This window comes from Nycticebus coucang, chromosome 18 (assembly GCF_027406575.1).
Source record: "Nycticebus coucang isolate mNycCou1 chromosome 18, mNycCou1.pri, whole genome shotgun sequence".
NCBI lineage: Eukaryota > Metazoa > Chordata > Mammalia > Primates > Lorisidae > Nycticebus > Nycticebus coucang.
This window is the reverse complement of record NC_069797.1, coordinates 43,948,941-43,968,873: the sequence shown is the minus strand read 5'-3', so window position 1 is coordinate 43,968,873 and position 19,933 is coordinate 43,948,941. Positions and strand designations below refer to the sequence as shown.

Sequence of the window (19,933 nt, the reverse complement as noted above, 5' to 3'; positions counted from 1 at the left end):
AGGCAGGCCAAGGCCCCAGCAGCCACCTAAGGCCTTAGGTGTCTAGTTAGAAGAATGTGAAACATAAGTAGCCCAAAGCATACGAAGAACAGTAAAAAGAAAACAAAGAAGGAAAAAAAGAAATAGTAAACATGGGTAAGAGGTAAAAGGTAGTAAGAAGCCTCAAGATTTCTTCAAGGTACACAGCTCAGCTTCTCTGGGCTAACAGTTGTGCCAAGTTTAGAAGGCAGAAGGATACAACCACCAGATAGTGGCTGATGGGGTTACCCAGCTTGAGGGCAGCAAATTTTCCTATGAACCAAGAAAGCACATTAGGAAAGGCTGCAACCCTGCAGGCTCAGGGACAGGAAAGAGTGGGCAGAAGGGCCTCTGCTGCTCTGAGAAGGTGCCTACAGGGCAAGTAAGCTCTTATTGTGCCTAGTTAAGAGCAAGGGAGAGGGAGGTAAAGCATGTGTATGGCCTTAATAATGTTCTAGAGCTTCACATTTATTGGCATTTGACCCAGAGTTCTACCGGTGGGCAAGGGTATAGCCCTGGGCTGTGGGTAGGAAAACCAGCATCCTACTCTTCCCTCAATTCACTCTCTTGTTAATCCACCAACCCAAATACCTCCCACCTCTATCAGTAGTCCAAAGATAAAACAGCTCAGGGGCATGATGTGCTGCTCTCTCAATAGACTGCTAAGTATCAGAGTTGAAGGGTGGGGAGTATTTCAAGTTCTGCCCATTTAGTTTCATGGCAAAAATAAGCAGAGGCAGGAAATGGAGAGCAAAGATGCTGGCAGCCCTGCATCTTGCTAGGTCTTTATAGCTGTGTCTCTGGATTTGTAGGCCACTCCTCGACTTTTCAGCTCCCGCACGATTCCTGTGGTAGGAAAAGAAACAGCTCCATAAGGGAAGATTTAGGAGGGTAAGATAGGTTCATCAGCTGCCACCTTGAAGGCAGCTACAAGCAAACCAGAGATCCTAGACTGCTCAACAGTCCTGTTTGGTTGGCTTTTTACCAATGAAGACCCAAGCAAATGTTTAGGCAACAATGATGTGTTAAGAATGACGAGAAAGGGCGGCGCCTGTGGCTCAAGGAGTAAGGCGCCGGTCCCATATGCCGGAGGTGGTGGGTTCAAACCCAGCCCCGGCCAAAAACCACACACACACAAAAAAAAAGAATGACGAGAAAAAGGGGGACATATGTAGTCATCAAAAGCAAAGGTTCCAAGTTGAGTGCAGTGGTGCTATAATCCCAGCTACTCAGAAGGCTGAGGTGAGAGGATCAGCTGAGCTCAGGAGTTTGAGTCCAGCTTGGAAAGGTAGCAAGACCCTATCTCTAAAATAATAAAAATAAAACAAAATCAAAAAGAGCAAAGGTTCTACATCTAGACTACATGGATTCAATTCCCGGCTCCTCACTTATTAGCTGGGTGACCTCATGCAAATTATTTAACCTCTCTATGCCTCAGTTCCCCTATCTGTAAAATGCAGAATCTCACAGAGTTGTGAGGACTGACATTAATTCAGATAAAGGACTTCCACAGAGACCAGTACAGTAAATGAACACTGGCTGTTATTATTATTATTACCTTGGGGCAGGCGACCAGTGACTGACACCGCATACACACCTGGCTTAAAGTTACCTGAGAGAGAAGAAAAGAGATTGCAGTGGGAGTGAGTTAACAGTCACATGGAGACTTAAGCTAGAAATGGAAGAAGAGCTGTCATCACTTCTTTAGGCTACAAGAGTCAAATGACAAGAACACAGGACACTGCCTCTTTGTCTTTCCTACAACCCCATCTTTACCATGATGAGACCACTAACCCCACTAATCGACTCTCCCATGGATCTGAGGGACAATAACAACACTACAGCCAGGTCAAGATAAGGAAAAAGGGAAACACTTACTGACTCGCTGCCACTTGGAAACCCAGCTGTCCTCTGGACTCATCATCGCAATGATTCTAAGGAGAGAAAAGAAATGAAAAGTCAGTCTGAGCCTCCCCTGCTGGAGACGAAGGAGACCAAGGAAGATGCTCATCCAGCACAACAGTTCAGAAGAAAACTAGAAAAAAAGCCAAGTATTGAGTCTCTACTTGAAGGCAAGGAAAACTGAATTCTAATGCCAAGAAGGGACTGACTCAAAGCTACAAAAGCCCTTCTTTCCTTAAGTCCCTGTCCTGACACTCACAGGTTAGTCACCAACTCCCCAAAAATATTTCACTAGGCTCAAAAACCACCTTAGCCTACAGATTCCCTAGGAAATGGACAGCTTTAACACTAGCAGGCCAATACTACTGACTACAACTAATACAACCACTAGGGGCATGGGGCCTAAAGGAAAGGGAGGGTGTGTCAAAACAATGGCTCCTCCTACCAGAAATGACTTAGACTGAGATCTTCCCCTTATGAGCTGTGCAGCCTGAAGCACAGATGGGGACCTCTCTCAGAATTTCATCAGTAAGATGAGATTCAAACATTGAAATATACATGAAAAATACCTAGTGCGGAAACTAGCACAGAGTAGGCACTAAATAAGCATTAGTTTTCCTTATTATCCTAATAGTCCTTCCCACGTAGCTCTGATTCCAGAGGACCGGTAACAGGATATTCAAGGGCTAACCATCAGGGTCATGTCTGTCACCTATGCATTCAATCAGATGCTCATTGATTTGACTTGACCTATTGTGTCAAGTCTATTCTGAGCACTGATAATGACTGTCTCCTCCATACCCATCCCCTCTGCTCTTGGCAACAATCTTGGATTCTTATTTGGGGAGACTCCCATACCATCTGAACCCTACATTCTCAACCATGCTTTAAGAGGAACTGACTCTATCTCCAGTGATGACCACTGCTCATGATAAGTAGGATAACAATAGCCCCATGGCCCTGAAGACTAATGTGAGATAGGCAGGTACACAGGCTAATAGTCTGGCTACAAGTTACATTCTTCTCTTCACAGTCTATCTTTCTAGCCTTAGAGTCCTTACTACTCAATGTTATGATTTACCCGAATTCCCACTGCTCTCTAAGCATACTGTTTTTTCCTACCCCTTGCCTTTAGAATGTTCTTTTCTTTCTTTTTTTTTTTTTTAAGACAGAGTCTTACTCTGTCACTCTAGGTAGAATGCTGTGGTGTCATAGCTCACAGCAACCTCAAACTCCTGGGCTCAAGTGATTCTCTTGCCTCAGCCTCCCAAGTAGGTGGGACTACAGGAGCCACAACACTCAGCTAGTTTTTCTACTTTTAGTAGAGACAAAGTCTCACTTTGCTCAAGCTGGTGGAATGTTCTAACTCACGCTCTTATTGCCACTTCCTTAAAAATTCCATACTTTTTTCCTTAAGAAAGTGCTACCTCCTCTACTTCTGGTTAAGGTCATCTAGCCCTCCTCTGATCTTTAGCTTTTTATTTGCCCACTCATTAAGACCTAATATGTACTAGAGTATACAAATAATTCTTACAACCCAACAATAAAAAGCCAACCAACTACATTCAAAAACGGGCAAGGAGCTTGAATAGACATTTCTCCAATTATACACAATTAGCCGATAAGCCCGAGTTGCTCATAATCACTAATCATTAGGAAAATGCAAATCAAAACTACAATGAGATACAAATTCACACCCATTAGGATGGTTGTTGAGGAATGAAAAATAGTACAGCCTCTGTGGAAGACAGTATGATAGTTCCTCAAAAAATTACATTCTGATACTCCAGCTTGCTCTTGATAAGGAAAAAACTATTAAACATTGAAATATCATATGTTCTAGCAATTCTACTTCTGGATATACAGATAATCCTTGACCTAATGATTTTTCGATTTTATAACAGTACAAAAATAAAATATATTCAGTAGAAACTGTTTTTGAATTTTAATCATTTCCCAGGCTAATGATATGCATAGTAGTAATGCTAGGCAGTGACAGTGAACCACACTAAACACATTTAAGGTACGCTAGGCTAAGCTATGATGGGTGGGTGGTTAGACACATTAGTGTATTTTTTTACTTTACCCAGATTTATCGGGTCATAACTTGATTGTGTTGAGGAGCATCTGTATACCCAAAAGAACTGAAAACAAGGATTTGAACAGATATTTGTACATTCAAGTTCATAGCAGCATTATTTGCAATTGCCAAAAGGTAGAAACAAGCCAAGTGACCACTGAAGGATAAATGAGTAAACAAAATCTGGTATATAAACATACAATGGCTTATTATTCAGGTCCATTGAATAAGGAAGGAAATTCTGACACATGCTACGATGGATGAACTTTGAAGATATTAGACTAAGTGAAAGAAGCCAGACACACAATATGCTCCACATTGTATGTTTCCATTTATACGAGGAACCTAGTCAAATTCAGAGACAGAATGGTGGTTGCTACAGGAGTGTGGAGTCCAGTTAATCTGGATACAGATGAAAAAAGTTCTGGAGATGGATAGTGGTAATGGCTGTACAACAGGGTAAATGCCACTGAACTATACGCTTACACATAATTTAAATGTCTGCTGTTATGTACATTTACAATTTAAAAATGCTACATATATTTTGCCACAATAAATAAAATTCCTAATATGCAAAACTTCACACTATATCTCTCTTACTAGAAAAGTATTTCATTGCATAACTCTTGATATCTCTTATGCTACTTTACCCATAGATGGGAGTGGAGTCCCTTCATTCATTTATTAACATGGAATGGTATTGTGCTAACAAAGGGACTGGAGTTAGTGTGCACACGCACATATACAAAGATTCCATTGATATGGAACATCTTTTCTGCCCAATCCTTTCTTCGTCCCTAAAGGAAATCAAAGAAAGAAATGTTGGCCCACCTTGAAAGAACTTTAGCAAGTACTGAGTTTGAACCTAGTTTGTATATAAACCCTTAACTTGGCCTACAGGCCAAAAGAAAACAGCACCTTTTTTCAACCTCTAAAGAATACCATCCTCTGCCTCCTAAAGGGAAATGAGACCTCTGCTTCCTAAAGTGAAATGAGACTAGCCGCTTGAGTTTTGTCCATTTCCCCCTTTTCCCACTGAACAACCTCACCAAGGAAAATTTTTCTTACTAGACCTCTTAGAGATACCTAAAAGCATCAACTTTGGAGAAATAAGCTACCATTATTGAACCATCCCTTCCCTTCATTTTCAAAAATGATCTTCCTGCATTCAACAAACATTTATTAAGCATCTATCACCTTCAAGAGCCTGCACTTGGCAGTGATGCATCTCTACCATCAATTAGCTGACAGTCTAGTGAAGTAGGTTCAACAGAAATACAATAAAAGAACACATCATTTTAAATTTTGTAGCAGCCATGTTTAAAAGAGTAAAGATAAAAAGACAAAATTAATTTCATTATCCCATATCAAAATTACAATATTTTACATTCTTTTTTCTCATGCTAAATCTTTAAAATCTGGTGCATAGTACCCTTTAAATATATCCTACTATATATCCTAAATATTTAAGTACACTTAAAATATATCCTAATTTGGACTAGGCACATTAAAATGCTCAACAGCTACTATACTAGACACATGTCTCAAAATAACCATCTTTAGACCAAGAAGCTCTATAATCTTAAAAGTCTGCCTCTCATTTACTTGAGGTGGAGTGATGCAGAAGTGAATAATGGAATCTGAAAGGGACTTACCCATCAAAGGAAGAGCTGGTGCAATCATATACCATCTCTCGGTTACCCTTCATCTGTAAGTATGCATCACAATTGTCACAACCGTCATATTCAAACTGGTCTATGGTCTGGTGTGGGGAGTGGACGGGAAAAGGAGAGGTAAGCATGAAAAAGGCCAAAAGAAAAAGCAGCTTTCTCAATACTTCGATCTGGTCAACTTCTTAGTTACCTCTGTTGGCGTTTGTCTCATCAAGTCCCCCACCTGCTATTCCTAAAGCTCCAAAGTTCCATCCTCACATTCCCTCCTCTCTAGATCCCAATTCTGTTTTATCTATTCCTTTCTCTATTCTCTAGTCCCTTCAGGGTCAGACACCCTCTCGGCTGCGGATCTCCACCCTCCTCTTACACCCCAGAGGTCATAACTCCATTGTGGGTTGAGGAGCATCTGTATACCCAAAAGAATTGTGTTGTCCTTCGGCTCCAACATAAGCTCAACGAACATCTGATAAAGGGCCTGACCTGCAATGAGAGCTGAGGATTCAGAGGCACGTTATACCGCCAGTACCCTCAGCTACAACACCTGCCCGCGTTTCTACGACATAAACAAGGGCCTCCTTCGGTTTCCCACTCCCCCTACTACTTCCTGGAGTCTTGGACCTTAACTTTCAGTCTCTTCACTGTCCCACCGGCCCCGTTCCACCCTCTTTCCCGCACCTTGGTCCCCCAGCGCCCCTACAACCAGGTCCCCGACAGACACCTTGACCAGCGAACACAACAAACAAGCCCGCAGATGCCGCAAGTCCTTGGGCACAGTCTCCAGAGCCATCTTCTCCGACAGGACCAACAACAACCAGGAATAGGGCTACAGCTTCCTGCCCCACCGGAAGTAAACAGCTCATTACCCAGCATGCCCACCACTTCTGGCACCTAAGACTTCCTCTTCCGGTGTGGGAGGGCACCGGCCCCGCACCTCCCGCTGCCCGAGGAGATGGTTTCTCCCACCGGGGAGTGGGGGCGGCCGGCAGCTACTGGGGCGGGCGTGAGGGCGAGGCGGGGGCGGTCTCTGGGTGCGTCAGCGGTCCCTGTGGGGGCGGGGCGGGGCGGCGCATGCGCGAGCGCGCGCCGGGCTGGCCGCGGCCGGAGCCGGAATGTCGCCGCGCGGGCCGTTTGATCTAGGCCGCCGGCTCCAAGCCACCGCCGCCTGCTCCGCTAGCCGAGATTCTTTTTTGTCCTCCGGTTTTACAAGCACCGGGGCAGTGGCCGGGCTCTGTCCGTAGAGACCGAAAACAAATCCAAGGACACCCCCCTTCTTACTATGCGAGAGCACTGTAGGGTTTCTGTTTGCCATCCACAGGAATGCTGACCCGTGGGCCGACGGCGGAAAACATGCGTATTTAATTTATTTTTGAACACTCTTATGTACGTGTGCGCGTTCCCGCTGATAATTTATATTTTGTGTAGCTCTTCGCATTTAGACGGTTCCTTTACTGAAGAACATCTGTAGGACATTAGGTGTCCTTCAATTTCTTTTTCTCATTTTCACCCTAAGCTAAAAGCTAAAATGCCTTGCTTTTGGGATTCACAATCGCGTGCCAGACAACCACTACCCCTACCAAACCTTTCCCCGAGCAGCAGAAGAGAAATTGTGCAGTACGAGGAGAGCAAAGGCCCCAAGGAAAGCACCTGCTCTCTGTCCTGAATATCCAGGTGTGTAGGCAGAGCCTGGATATTTGTGTTTATCTGAATGGGAGCTGTGGGATATAAAACGTTTCAGGCCCTGCTGTTCTGTCCTTGCATTGCATCCTCCTGATTGAAACTGAGTTTCTTCAAGGCAGGCCTGCTTCTTGTTGCTGGTTCCATGCTGTGGGCTCTGTGACTGGGGTTCGGATGTTTTCTATCACTGAATAATAACTTTCCACTTTGGAATGTGTTTTCTTTGCTATCTCTTGTAAACTCTGCAATAACTGTGAAGTAGGTTCATTTTATGGATGCAAAAAGTGAGGCACAGAGTATTTGCCCAAGGTCACAAAGTTAAGTCACTGAAGCATCAGACATTGAAGCGTGGAGTGAACCGTACAATAACATGACTGACCCACCATGAGAATCCGGTCATGCTGCTTCCTCAATCTCACTAAGCCAGTGTTTTTAGGAGCTTACAAACCAGTTCTTGTTGCCAAGCCTACTACCCCATCCTTTCACAAATCAGAGCCTAGCCTCTAATATCAGAGATGATTTCTCTTCATGTAGGAGATGAAGTTGTTACCCTGAGTGACAGTCATGACAGAACAAAACCACGAGACTGGATTGCATTTATGGATAAATATATTAGCAAATAAATACATTTTTCAACATAGTGCCTGATTCAAGTGTCTTTCTGTCTGGTTCAGATATAAATACCCACGTGGGTGCTCACATGCTATTCTCCCCACTGTCTAAGGGAAGAAGGTTCCCAAGTGGGATCTTGTGTGTGTCCACTCTGCCCCCACATTCACATTCCAAATGAGATAATGCCTGAGGGACCAGCAATAGTCAGGCTGCCCTGGATGATTGTCATCCTCAGGAGGCCCTGCAGCCCTTGCCCACTTGGTATAAGCTGCTAGGCCTAGACTCCCTGCCCAACTATACTCTGGCATACACAACATCCTGTGGGTCCTCGGCCTGTGTGGCTTATACTGAGGGAGTTGGGCTTCTGAGCCCTCCAAACCCAAGGTCACACTTTGCTTTTCCTCTGCTCTCCATCCCTGCTCTGAAACAAAACTTCTAGAGAAAAAGTCTTTGTCTCTGCTTTCTGCCTTTTCTACCTTCATTCCATCCTCTCTCTTCCCAGATGAAGTCCAGCAGAAATTCTCTCCTTTGGGACTTTGAGATAGGAGACCTTCAAGGAAGATTTTTTTATCCCTACTGCCAACTCCCAGAGGAACTCTGGCTGCTGGAGTCACAGGGAATTTGAAGATCAGTGGCTTTATTCCAGGTCCTTCAGGTGATGAACCCACCTCAGGTTTAGAACTCCACATCTTGGCTTCCCAGAGCTTCCACTCTGACTTAATATAGTGGCTCTGACAATTTAAGAACCATTTAAGGACAAGAAAGGAGAAACATCCTCCCTTATGCACCAGGGCAGGCCCTGCCTGAAAAAGCTTCAGAGATCCCTCTTTTTAAGGCTCAGGGCTAACCTATGCTCCTTTTGATGTCCTTTTGATGAAGAAGGAAAATGATAGAACCAGAGTTGCCCCTGATGTAGCAGCTTTACTGTGGAGGGGCCAAAGCTCTGCTGAGGAAACAGGTAATAAGGGGTTGTGCATTCTGCTGAACCCGTTAGCTGGTATGAATACGAGGCCTGGGACAAGGGAGACCTTGTAGGACTGGGAGAAGGAGCAGCACCTCTGTCACACCTACCTATCCCTACCAAGCTTTCTGCCCTGAAAACACTAAGCCTTCACGGGATCCAGCCCACACATGCACGCAGGCAGTAGCTGGTTGCCTGGCTGCACACACGAGTTGTTGTACTGCAGATGTGTTCTGCAGACAAGGTCTGAAACTGGGAGCAGGAAACAGCACCTCCCATCCCCCACCATCACCACTCCTCTTTCATTGCTTCCAGGAAATGTGGTGAAAAAAGGGATGTTTGCCAAGGTCCTTTCTTCTTCCAGGAGCAGGACTCTGTACCAGGTAGGCCCCAGAGTCATCCAGAGCAGAGTCTTGGTTGGAACTAGACCTGAACATCTCACACAGCCTGTTCACACAGCTCCTCGAGCTCCTCCTCTGAGCCTGTATATAGAAAGAGGAGAGGAAAGAAGTCATTGAGAATCAGGCCAGGTTCCTGCTTCGCCCATCTGCAGGACAGGGTGGCTGAGATGGGACCACAGAAAGGGAGGAGCAGGGAATGTTTCTGGAAAGGGTAACTAGATTGACAGTCGAGAAAGCCCCAGTTGGACGCAGGGGGCAGAAAAACAAATCTAGAGAAAGAAAAACACATGGAGCAACCAGTAATACTTACTATTCATTCATTCACCCAATAAATATTAAGCATTGTGAATTTGGCCTGCTACCATGTGCCAAATAAAAGAACAAAAGGAATAAGCAAGAGGCTGATTCCTCATAGAGGAGAAGGTGTGCATGCAAATGGCTGTCATGCCAGTAGGCCGGACAGAGGTCATGAGAGATGCAGCAAGGAAGGGGAGGGACCATGTCCAAGTGCAGCAATCAGGAACGCCTTCCCAGAAGTGGGAAATAAATGAGCTGGTCCTGCAGGAATAGCCAATAATTAGAATTATGGAAATAGGGAAGGCAGGAGGATATTCTGGGCTTCAGGAGCTACAAGAAGTATTTATCCAGTTTAGCTAAAGCATGAGGCAGGCAAAGGGAAGGGAAAGAACTGAAAATAAGGCTGGGAAGGAAAAATGCATGGAAAAAGTAGGCTGGCTGGTACTGGAGCCTTGAAGGCCACAGCAGGTTGGATTTTTCCTTAATTGTGGACAAAACAGAACTTTTAAAGATTTTTGGACAGTTTCCTGTAAAGCAGAAGACTCTGGCAGCAGTGTGGAGAGTAGGGAAGTAGGGGAGCTGTGCTGCACAGCTCTGTGGGATACGATACTGGATGTGCAGCCTGTAAGAGGGAAGTGGAGAGCTAGGAGGCTCCTGCATGAGCTTTAGGCTACACCAACACACAGACTGGCAGGCCCACAGTTTCAGAATATGAGCAAGCTGGCAGAAATACAGTTAACAGAGCCTGACCCTCACTGGAACTGGATGTGAGCAAGGAAATGGGAGGCACTGACACTACTTCTGAGTTTGGGAGAAAAGGAGGGTGGTGTCTGGTGCTCGTAGCACTGCAAGTACATCCATGACAGGGTCCAAACAGAATCATCATACACAAGGCTTGCATCATCTGCTGGACTGTAACTGTCTGCATGCCTGTCTCTCCATGGACCTCGGTTCCTGGTTGGCAAGTCCCATGTCCTCAGAGCCCAGCCTGGATCCCACCACAAAGCAAGCATACAATGAGAATGAAGAAAGGACAGAGAAAGGGAGGGAGGAAATTAATGAAGAAATGAATGAATGAAAACAGTTCTCCCAAGGTCTGCCTGTAAGATTCCTGGACTGGGCGATCCTATATTTCAGAATCTTTGGGTCCACTTTTGGGGTAGAAGGGATTCTCCCAGCTATGACTGTGCTATCCGCACAATGGAAGATGAGGAAGAGTGGGAAGTAGAAGGCCCCAAGAGGGGAAGAGGAGTATTTGGGTAGATAAATAACAAGTTAAAGCTAAGAACTGACATTATCACCATTGATTATAATACAGGGATACACTGAGTCTCCAACAAAATGAGGCTAGTCTTACTAATAAAGATGTGTGGAAGGGATGTCCTGCTTGTCCTCTCACCGTAAGGGGAGAGTGAGCCAAGGACCAACAGGGCTGCTGGGAACCTCCTTTCTTTCTGTTTGAGACAGTGTCTCACTATGTCGCCCTGGGTAGAGTGCCGTGGCATCACAGCTCACAGCAATCTCAAACTCTTGGGCTTAAGTGATTCTTTTGCCTCAGCCTCCCGAGTAGCTGGGACTATAGGCACCTGCCACAATGCCCAGCTACCTCCTATGTTTTCTATTTTTTTCTCATCATTTACGCAGCTCTTCTTATGTAGCCTAGCAGTAAGGTTATCTATAATTATTTCTCTTACAAGAGCATGTTCCCTCCAAGGAACACTTCTTGGCTCGCTTTGTATTTGCGGCTAATATTGCGCTGTGAGCCTCAGTAGATTTGTACCAATTATTACAATATTTAGATATTTATGTTTGAACTGCAGCCCCAAATGACTCCAGGTGCCTTTCTGATGTCTTAGCCACATTAGTACCTTCCCTGTGACCTCCGTGTGATCTGGCACCTGACAAAGGCAGCATGCTATGCTGTGCTGATGGTTCAGTGTTTTGAATATCACCTCTTCTGTATCCTTTCTCAACCTCCATCAGCCCCTTATTGGCTGACTTCATTTTTCTTGCGATGTCTAGCTCTAGGCTCCTCTCCCGACCACACGTGCTTCCCCTGAAAACTCACCAGGCTGGGCTGGCAGCACCTGGCAGTGTGGGTAAGGGCATGGCCTGCCCTCGGGGTTGTCAGAACTCCATTCAGAAGGTCCCTCCCCACGTGGGTGTGGTCCAAGGGGCCCACGTGGAGTCAGACACAACCACACTGGCTGTGAATTTGAGTAACAGGGGACTGAAGTTTCTGGTAGCAGCCTCCTGTCCAGGCCTGGAGGTCCAAAGATCAATGGGTGAGCCTCCGGGGACAAGGAATATGCCAGGCCAGGGCTATAATGGGGAAAAATCTGGCAACTTGGGTGCACAGTCAAGTCCTGGGGCTGAGAGGCTGGGGTGGGCTCTGAAAGACCCGCCCGCCGTTTCCTCTGTGGGTGTCGGACAGAGAAGGTGGATTTCTGTAAGCTGAAGAGACCGCTAGGATTGGGGCAGGGGCTGGAGGCTTCCATTGGGTCAGGGAGCTCAGGGAGGGCCGTGGGCCATTGTAGGTTGGAGAACTCTCCAGAAGGAGCTGCTGGGTTGGACCTGATGACTTGCTGATCAGAAGAAGGTGGCTCTTGCTGGGGCTGTGTCTGAGGAACAGCAGGCCTGGAGTGCAGGACCCCAGTTTCTGGGCCAGGCTTCCTGCCGCGCCACTGAAACCGCTTTTTGTAGTGGTGGTGCCGGTGGCGGTGGTAGTGGACATGGCTGGAAACCTCAGCTTCCCCTGTGGGCACCACTGAGTCCAGGGAACGAGGCCGAGAGGTTATGCGAGGCTGTGTCTCCTCCCTCTGTGGATCCCCTTCAGGGCTGCAGTACACCAAGGGGTCAAAGTCACTGCTCAGGGAACTGCGGAAAGTAGAACTGCTGCCATGGATGCCTTGAAGGCTGATGTCTGTGCAGTTGACCACTGAGTCACTGGAAGAGCCATGACAGGGCCCTGAGCTGGAGTCACTTGCTGGCCCATCTGCCAGGTATCCACTGCGTTCCGTGCAATAACTTTCTCCAGACCCACTGCTATCGTGAGGTCTGGCCCGGCGCAGGGGCACCGGGCAAGCTGTGGGGTGCTGGGAGGTACACTGGTGGCGGCTTAGTCCCCAGGCCTGTGCAAAGGGGTGCTGGGCCACTGCCAGGCGTTGCTGTTCGCCTGGAAGCCGGGAATGTGCAGCTCTGGGGAGGCGGTGGTACCGGGTGCCCATGCCTGGCTCCTGGGATGGCAGGAAGGGACCAGGTTGTGGGGGCTGAGCCATTGCACTACGGGAAGGGCCCAAAAGGTAGGCAGCAGGAAAGTGGTAGTGAGCATGGCCAGGATGCTGGCGAATGAGATGGAGTCTCCGGCCTGGTTCTTGGTAAGTTCGAGAGCGTCCCAGGGGCTGGGAAAATGAATCTCCTTCTGGAAAAGAGAAACAAGAACACAGGTGTTTAACTTTACAAACCCACAGAGAAGGCATTCAGAGAAGTGTGTCTGTAGCTGACCTGCTGGACTCTGTGTAGCTGTGAGCCTGAGTCTGAGGGACCAAGGATATCTTCATCTGCCTGTGCCCCAGGACTCCCTTAGTTGTGTCGGCCCTGGGAATCCCACTGTACATGTCAATCTCTGCTCCTCCCACCAGTCATGTGGGGCTCTTTCACCCAGGGCCACTGCTAGCCCACTGCTGGAAAAAAGTTCTCTTTCCTCTAGATATTTATTTCACTGTTACCTTTTAGAAAATTGTCATAACATATGCTGTTTTTGTTAGAATAGGATACTTTATCACCAGAAAATTTGAATAATAAATATCTAAGTCCCTCAGATTTACAATGAACTAAGGTGTTACAAAATAATTTTTTCTTTTTTTGAGACAGAGTCTCACTCTGTCACCCCAACTAGAGTATAGTGGTATCATCATAGCTCACAGCAACCTCAAATTCTTGGGCTTAAGTGATCCTCCTGCCTCAGACTCCCAGGTAGCTGGGACTACAGGCACCCACCACAACATCTAGCTAATTTTTTCTATTTTTTGTAGAGACAGTATCTCACTCTTGCTTAGGTTGGTCTCAAACTCCTAACCTCCTAATCCTCCTGCCTTGGCCTCCCAAAGTGCTAGGATTACAGGCATGAGCCACCATGCCCAGCTACAAAATAATTTTTTTTATTTTTAACTTAATTTGTATTAAATCATAACTATATATATTTATGGGATACAATATGATGATTTGATCTACAATGTGGAATGCTTAAATCAAACTCATTAACATAACCATCACCTCACTTACTTATTTTTGTGGAACATTTATAATATACTCTTAGTTGTTTTGAAATGTACCCTTGCATTGTGTACATTAAGTGAGATCTCGCCAGATACCCTCCCCCCCTCCCTCCTCTCCCCTTTTTCTTTCTGGACTATCTTTGTATTTTATCATTCATATGAATGTGTTTATATATTGGTTTCATAATAGTATTGAGTACATTATAATAAAGGTGTCTACCTTGTGAAAAGCCCTCTCCCTCAGCCAAGGCACTCTTAAGAAGTCCACAGTGTAAATGGCTGCCATGGAAGTTCTGTTTTTTTTCCCCTTTCTCAAAGGGAAGCCATGTTCTAGACCCATCTGCCTGCACATAGGGAAGTCCTTGGCCCACCTCCTACCTACGATGTTGAACATGCAGAGGGGGCAAGTCCTGTGCTGGTGTAGCCAGGGGTCCACACAGGTACGATGAAACTCATGGAGGCAGGAAATGACCCGTAACTCCTGGAGGAAAAAAGGGAGCCCAAATCAAAGGTTTCTGTAGAGAGGCCAGGAAACAGAAAATTCCCCTGATTCCCTCTGACCTCTCCTTCTTGCTATCACCTATTTGCAAATGACCTCACAGTAGAATAGAAAAGGTATGAACTTTAGTATCAAAGCTGAATTTTGCACTTAGCTGCATGGCCTCATACAAGTTTTTTGCTGTAAAATGAGGATAAAAAACTAATATATCCCCACCCTTCACTGCCATGAGGTTAAAATGAGATAGTGCTGGTAAAGTACCACTGTAGCCTGGCACATGGTACACTCTGAACAAACAGTGGTGCTCTTTCACTGGCAGGCCAGCAGGCAATGACCAAACCTCAGGGCAATCCCCTACCTGGGCCCTTTGCAGGACACATAGGACACAGATGTAGCCAGGGCTCCCCTTATGGCCCTAAGCCTGCCTACCCACACCACAGCTTCAATCTCCCTCCCTGATCTGGTCACAGAGGTGAATCACAAGGCCTGCCTTACCTGGCCCTCAGAGAACTCCTCCAGGCAGATGGCACACACAGGGGCAGAGCTGCAGCTGCTACCTGAGTCTGGCTGCTCCACATGGGCCCTCCTGCAGTTGGCCTGGTATGTCCTGGTGGCCAGCTGGCTGATGGCCCAGGCTGTTCGCTGCTGCAGAGGATCCTGGGCAGAGGAATGGTGCTCAGAATGGGAGAAGGGCCCTTCTTCCCTCACCCCTGGACCCCGAGTTGGATTCAGTTCCTTGTCACACAGTCAGATCACACAGCCAATTGACCATCCCTGGGAGTTTGTCCCCTTTGAGCTCATACATGGCTCTGCCAAGCAGGCCAAGCCCTCCCAGCCCATCCACCTGCTCATACCATTAGCTTTCTGCCCTGATGACCCACAAGACAAACTGTTTATCCAACTGCTGGTTGGCATCTCAACTTGGACATCTAATAGGCAGGACAAACTTAACATGCCCCAAAACAAACTCATAATCCTATTAGCCACTCCCAAACACACACCTGTCTTCCCCGAGTCTTCTCCATTTCAGCAAATGGCAATTCCATTCTTTTAATTGCTCTGGCCAGAAATCTTGGTGTCATTCCTGACTCTTCTGTCTTACACCCCACAATTAATCCATGAGTAAACCACTAAACCTGTTGGTTTTGCTTTCAAAATATGTCCACAATTTAACTATTTCTCACCATTTCAATGCTACCTCCCTAACTCACCCAGATACCTGTAATAGCCTCTGAGCTGGTATCTTGCCTCCCTATAGTCTATTCTCATTACAAGAGCAATCACATTGAACATGAAATTAGATCATGGCACCCCTTCTCTCAAAACACTCCAACAGCTCCCATTTGACCCAGAGTGAAAAAAACGAATGGCCTAAACCATCCAATCCAATCCAGTCCAATCCAATCCAACGAAGCCCCCACCTCCTATTCCACCCTCTTCTCTCACTCTATTCCAGCCACATAGTTTTCCCACTATTCCTCAGGAGTGCCAGGCATACTTCTGGCTCAGAGCCTTTGTACTTACTGCTATCTCTGTTTCAATCACTTTCCCCCCAGATACCTGTGCATATTAGCCCCTTACCCACTTAGGGTCTTTGCCATAATGTCGCCTTTCCACACAGCATTCCATAAACTTGCTTTGAAATTTACCCTTTCCCCATGCATTCCTTCTCCCCTTTGCAATTTTTTTTTTTTTTAGAGACAGGCTAGAGTGCAGTGGCACAATCATAGCTCACTGTAACCTCAAATTTCTGGCATCAAGCAATCCTTCTGCCTCAACCTCTTGAGTAGCTGGGACTACAGGTGCATGCCACCCTGCCCAGCTAATTGTCAAATTTTTTGTAGAAGTGGGGTCTTTCTTTGTTGCCCAAGCTGGTCTCAAATTCCTAGGTGATCCTCCTGCTACCCCATCCCAAAGTGCTGGGATTATAGGCATGAACCACCACGACTGGCCCCTTTTGCAATTTCATTTTTCTCTGTAACACATATTACAGAAAACATGTCTAAAATATTATAATATTTTCCTTGTTTATTTTGTTTATTGTCTGTCTCCTGTTATTAGAATAAAAGCTCCTGCAGGACAGGACATTTTTGGTCATTTTTTTTTTCAATGTGGTAACACTTCAAACAGTGCCTTACACATGATAGGATCTCAGTCTGCTGAATGAATGAATGAGCAGTACGGGGAGAGGCTGCTGGAAATCAACTAAAACAGATGCTGGGGTATTCAGATGTAAACTGTTTCATGGGCATAAAGGAATGCCTGCCTTCCTCATTTTCTTCTTCCTGCTCTCCACCCTCCCACTTACATACATACGTCCAGCTCCCCCAGAGAGCCCACAGTGCTCACCGGCCTGCTGTGGCAGGGACGGCACCGGATGCGCAGCACCGAAGCCAAGATGACCACAAAGATGGTGCCCACCACTGTCAGGAGGATCCATACATCATAATCTGGCTGGGGGAGTAAGCAGAGAGGGAAAGAGTCAGACTTTTAGAAGGAACTGGGCCTATTTGGGAGGAAACACAGGCATCCCGGAGACATACACACAGATGGAGGTTCCCTGTGGGATTAGATGGGTCCTCTCTGCCCAAAGGCACTCACAGGAGAGAGTCCTCCAGATGTCAGCTGTGAGAAGTACTATCTGAAAACTTGTGTGCTTGGGGGAAAGAAGAAAGGTGGGAGCTACTTGCTAGTGAACAACTGGGTGAGGTTGCTAGCCAGTGGAGAAGTTCAAACAGGGGTTAGGGGTTGGGGTGAGGGGCCAGGGTTTCATTCTGGCTCTGCCATTCCATGCCATGAAACCATAGAACTGAAAACAATTAGAACTCCTCTGGCTCAATCGGTTCATTCTTTAGATGAGGCTGAGAGATGAGGAGAAACTTCCCCAGAAGCACACAGCTGATGGGGGAAGCTGGCCTAGGGGGTTTCTAGCGTTTCCTTCACCTTCAGGAGTCCCAGGGCTTTGGTGGATGGTGCCATGGGACAAAGCAGAGATGAAGTCAGGTGCTGGGGCAGGGTCTGGAGGTCTGACATGCTCACCCAGGCCGGGGGCTCCTTCAGCTCGATCCTCACATGGGCCTTTCGGTTCTTGTACACAAACTCCATCAGCTTCTCCGCATCATTACCCCAGATCAACACCACTGGCCAAGTTAGCCCCAGGGGCTGCTGCAGCTGCAGGAGAGAAAGTATCCACAGGGCTTCTGTGACTTCTCCCTCCCCTGAAAACTTGATCTTCTTCCATCCAGTCCCTCCTCTAATACTCAAAGAGCCCCCGGTACCTGCTCAGCAGCAGCTCGGTCCTCGGTGATGTCAAAGAGGACGGCACTGGCTCCTCGCTCACCTGCCATCCGCGCCTGCAGATATGGGGCAGAGTTTCAGCTAGTCAGAGAAGGAAACGGCCCCTCCAGGGCCAACCTGAGCCCCTCACACATCCATACCTTTCTAGGATTTTGCACACACTGCACCACTGTATACTCAAATGTATACGTGTAAGGGGTCACTGGGTCTAGGATCCCCTGTCCTGTCCCCTGAGCTCACTAAGGCCCCACTGCCTTCAAAAGACAATATTCAGTCTTTCCTTTGGAATGAAACAAACCCTTGGGTTTACTGGGTGCCAGGTGGTGGACCTTGCTGTAGGGCTAAAGACAAATAAGACACAGCCCCTGCTCCCTGCCATCAGGGTTCAATCAGTCTGCCTTTCCTAAGGCTGGGAACAAAAACCAGGGAGTGCTCAGCACCCCTAAGAGGACATAGAGAGGAGAGCAGGGAAGTGCAGATCTCTCTCACAGCAGAGCTGGGCTTCACAAGAAGAGCCTGCAGGGCACCTCCCCAGCTCAGACCAAGTTCCAAGGGCCCAAGACACCACTCTTATCCAAGACCTCCATGGCAAAGCCCCAGCCTCATCTCATCTGTGGGCTCTCTCTCTCTGCCACACTCTAGTTTGCCAACTCTTTCTCTGGCTCTAGTTCAAGGACTCAGAGAAGTCTCTCTCTAATGGTTTGTGCCTTTGTCCCCTGCTGTATGGTGGCATTAGAGACTTGAGTGAGGAAGACTTCAAGAGGCTGTTCCACAAAAGACACAACTGTACATTTGTGCACAGGCCTGTTCACCTGGGCTCCACAAGCCGTCCTGGGGAATCCAGCAGGCCAGGCAAAAGACATAGCAGAGCCAGAAAGAGGATAAAAGCAGGAGTCTAGGGGAGATGTGTGTGGGGGCAGGAGAGGGAGATAAGAGCTGAGGGTGGGGTGCAGGCAAATGGCAAACAACCACAGACACTGAGGGAGCCACTCCTGGCCTTGGGCGTGGGTACGGAGTATCTTGTCCAGCACAGCCACTCTCCAGCCTTCCTCCCCAGAACAAACCTCATCTTGTAATAGTAGCAGGCTGCGCCTCACACCCCTGGGGCCCCTGCTGAGTCTCTGGGGTCTTCTTGCAGGCAGTGAAGGAGTTAACCCTTCTGCAAGTAGTGGTGGCAGCAAAAAGGAGCCAGTGCAGGGACTTACTCACCCTCTTAGCACTTTGATCTCTGCTTGTCTTCCCAGGAAGAGCCTGTTGGGGCAGGTCTCCTGCCAGGCAGGCTGGGAGCAGCTTCTTGCTCCTGGCTCCCTACTCCAACTCCCCAGGCAGTAGCAGAGCCCAGGGGACCCCTCAGAACCCACTGCCTGCAGGAAGGAGAGCTGAAGGAGGATTCCACTTTGGCCAAGAGGGTAGCTTTCCTTTTCCTTCCCTTCTTCCTCCAAGAGCTGGGCTAGGCCCTCTACCTGCACCTAAGTAAGTCCAGCCTAGGCCCAGGTTTACCAGACTAACTGACTAAAAATTCCCAGGAGACCAGAGTGGAATCTGCTAAAGAACTCAAGACATCATAGCTTCATCTTACCCCCACCCACTTCTACCCATCTGAGCTATTCTAGGCAGGTAGAAGAAGCTCTCCAGTCTTCAGAGCCCTCCAAGCAAGGGTATAGGAGAAGTACCAGGGGAAAAGGAATCCTACTAGTAATCTCACATTCCAGGGGGTTTGCCAAGGAGTAGGAGAGGTCACCCAGAAGTCACAGCATTAGGATTCCCAGGCCTTAGGTTTCCTATCCCCAGAAGAAGAGTGTGGGCCCTCCTGGCCTGGAAGAGCATAAGGGAGGACAAAGACTTCCTTTTCAGGAGATTTTCTTTCTTCTCCACCCCTCTTGCTTTGAAAGATTGGGGTAAGAACAGTGGAAAGCAATTACTAGGATATTCAAACACCCTGGCCCATTATAGCCCATAATTACAAAGTTGTAAAAGTGATCAAAGAGCTTGGACAGTTGGCCCACGGGAAAACAAACAGGACTTTCAGGCAGTGGGTTCCTGCATCCAGAGTTCTAGGAATAAACAGCAAGATTTGAGGACAGATCTGGGACTACTCATGCCTCCTTGTCCACCTGCACCCAAGAAAGTGGGAAGCAGAAATGAAAAAAATGTTTCTAGACTCTAACATGAAGGGTAGAGAGAGTGTGGCCAGGCCATAAGGACAGGAAGACTGGACTTTAGGAAGACAACCCAGAGATCT

The 19,933-nt window shown here is 47.2% G+C and overlaps 2 protein-coding genes across 2 annotated transcripts in view; both read right to left on the bottom strand.

Moving 5' to 3' along the window:
- Positions 1-455: 455 nt before the first annotated feature.
- Positions 456-6,588, bottom strand: SUPT4H1 (SPT4 homolog, DSIF elongation factor subunit). The gene is made up of 5 exons (XM_053569125.1): positions 6,392-6,588; positions 5,656-5,762; positions 1,897-1,952; positions 1,577-1,630; positions 456-864 (listed from the first exon to the last, which is right to left on the bottom strand). Exons 1-5 carry the CDS (start codon positions 6,458-6,460, stop codon positions 797-799), a joined length of 354 nt encoding a protein of 117 aa, XP_053425100.1. The 5' UTR covers positions 6,461-6,588; the 3' UTR covers positions 456-796.
- A 1,356-nt stretch (positions 6,589-7,944) lies between these two features.
- RNF43 (ring finger protein 43) overlaps positions 7,945-19,933 on the bottom strand; it is a 69,776-nt gene continuing 57,787 nt past the window's right edge. Inside the window, exons 3-9 of the mRNA XM_053569114.1 lie at positions 17,673-17,747; positions 17,434-17,565; positions 16,744-16,848; positions 14,890-15,051; positions 14,274-14,376; positions 11,687-13,039; positions 7,945-9,402 (exon numbers count right to left, since the gene is read on the bottom strand). Of these exons, the coding sequence (XP_053425089.1) occupies positions 9,359-9,402; positions 11,687-13,039; positions 14,274-14,376; positions 14,890-15,051; positions 16,744-16,848; positions 17,434-17,565; positions 17,673-17,747 (1,974 nt within the window). The 3' untranslated portion in view covers positions 7,945-9,358. The remainder of the gene's footprint in view (positions 9,403-11,686; positions 13,040-14,273; positions 14,377-14,889; positions 15,052-16,743; positions 16,849-17,433; positions 17,566-17,672; positions 17,748-19,933) is intronic.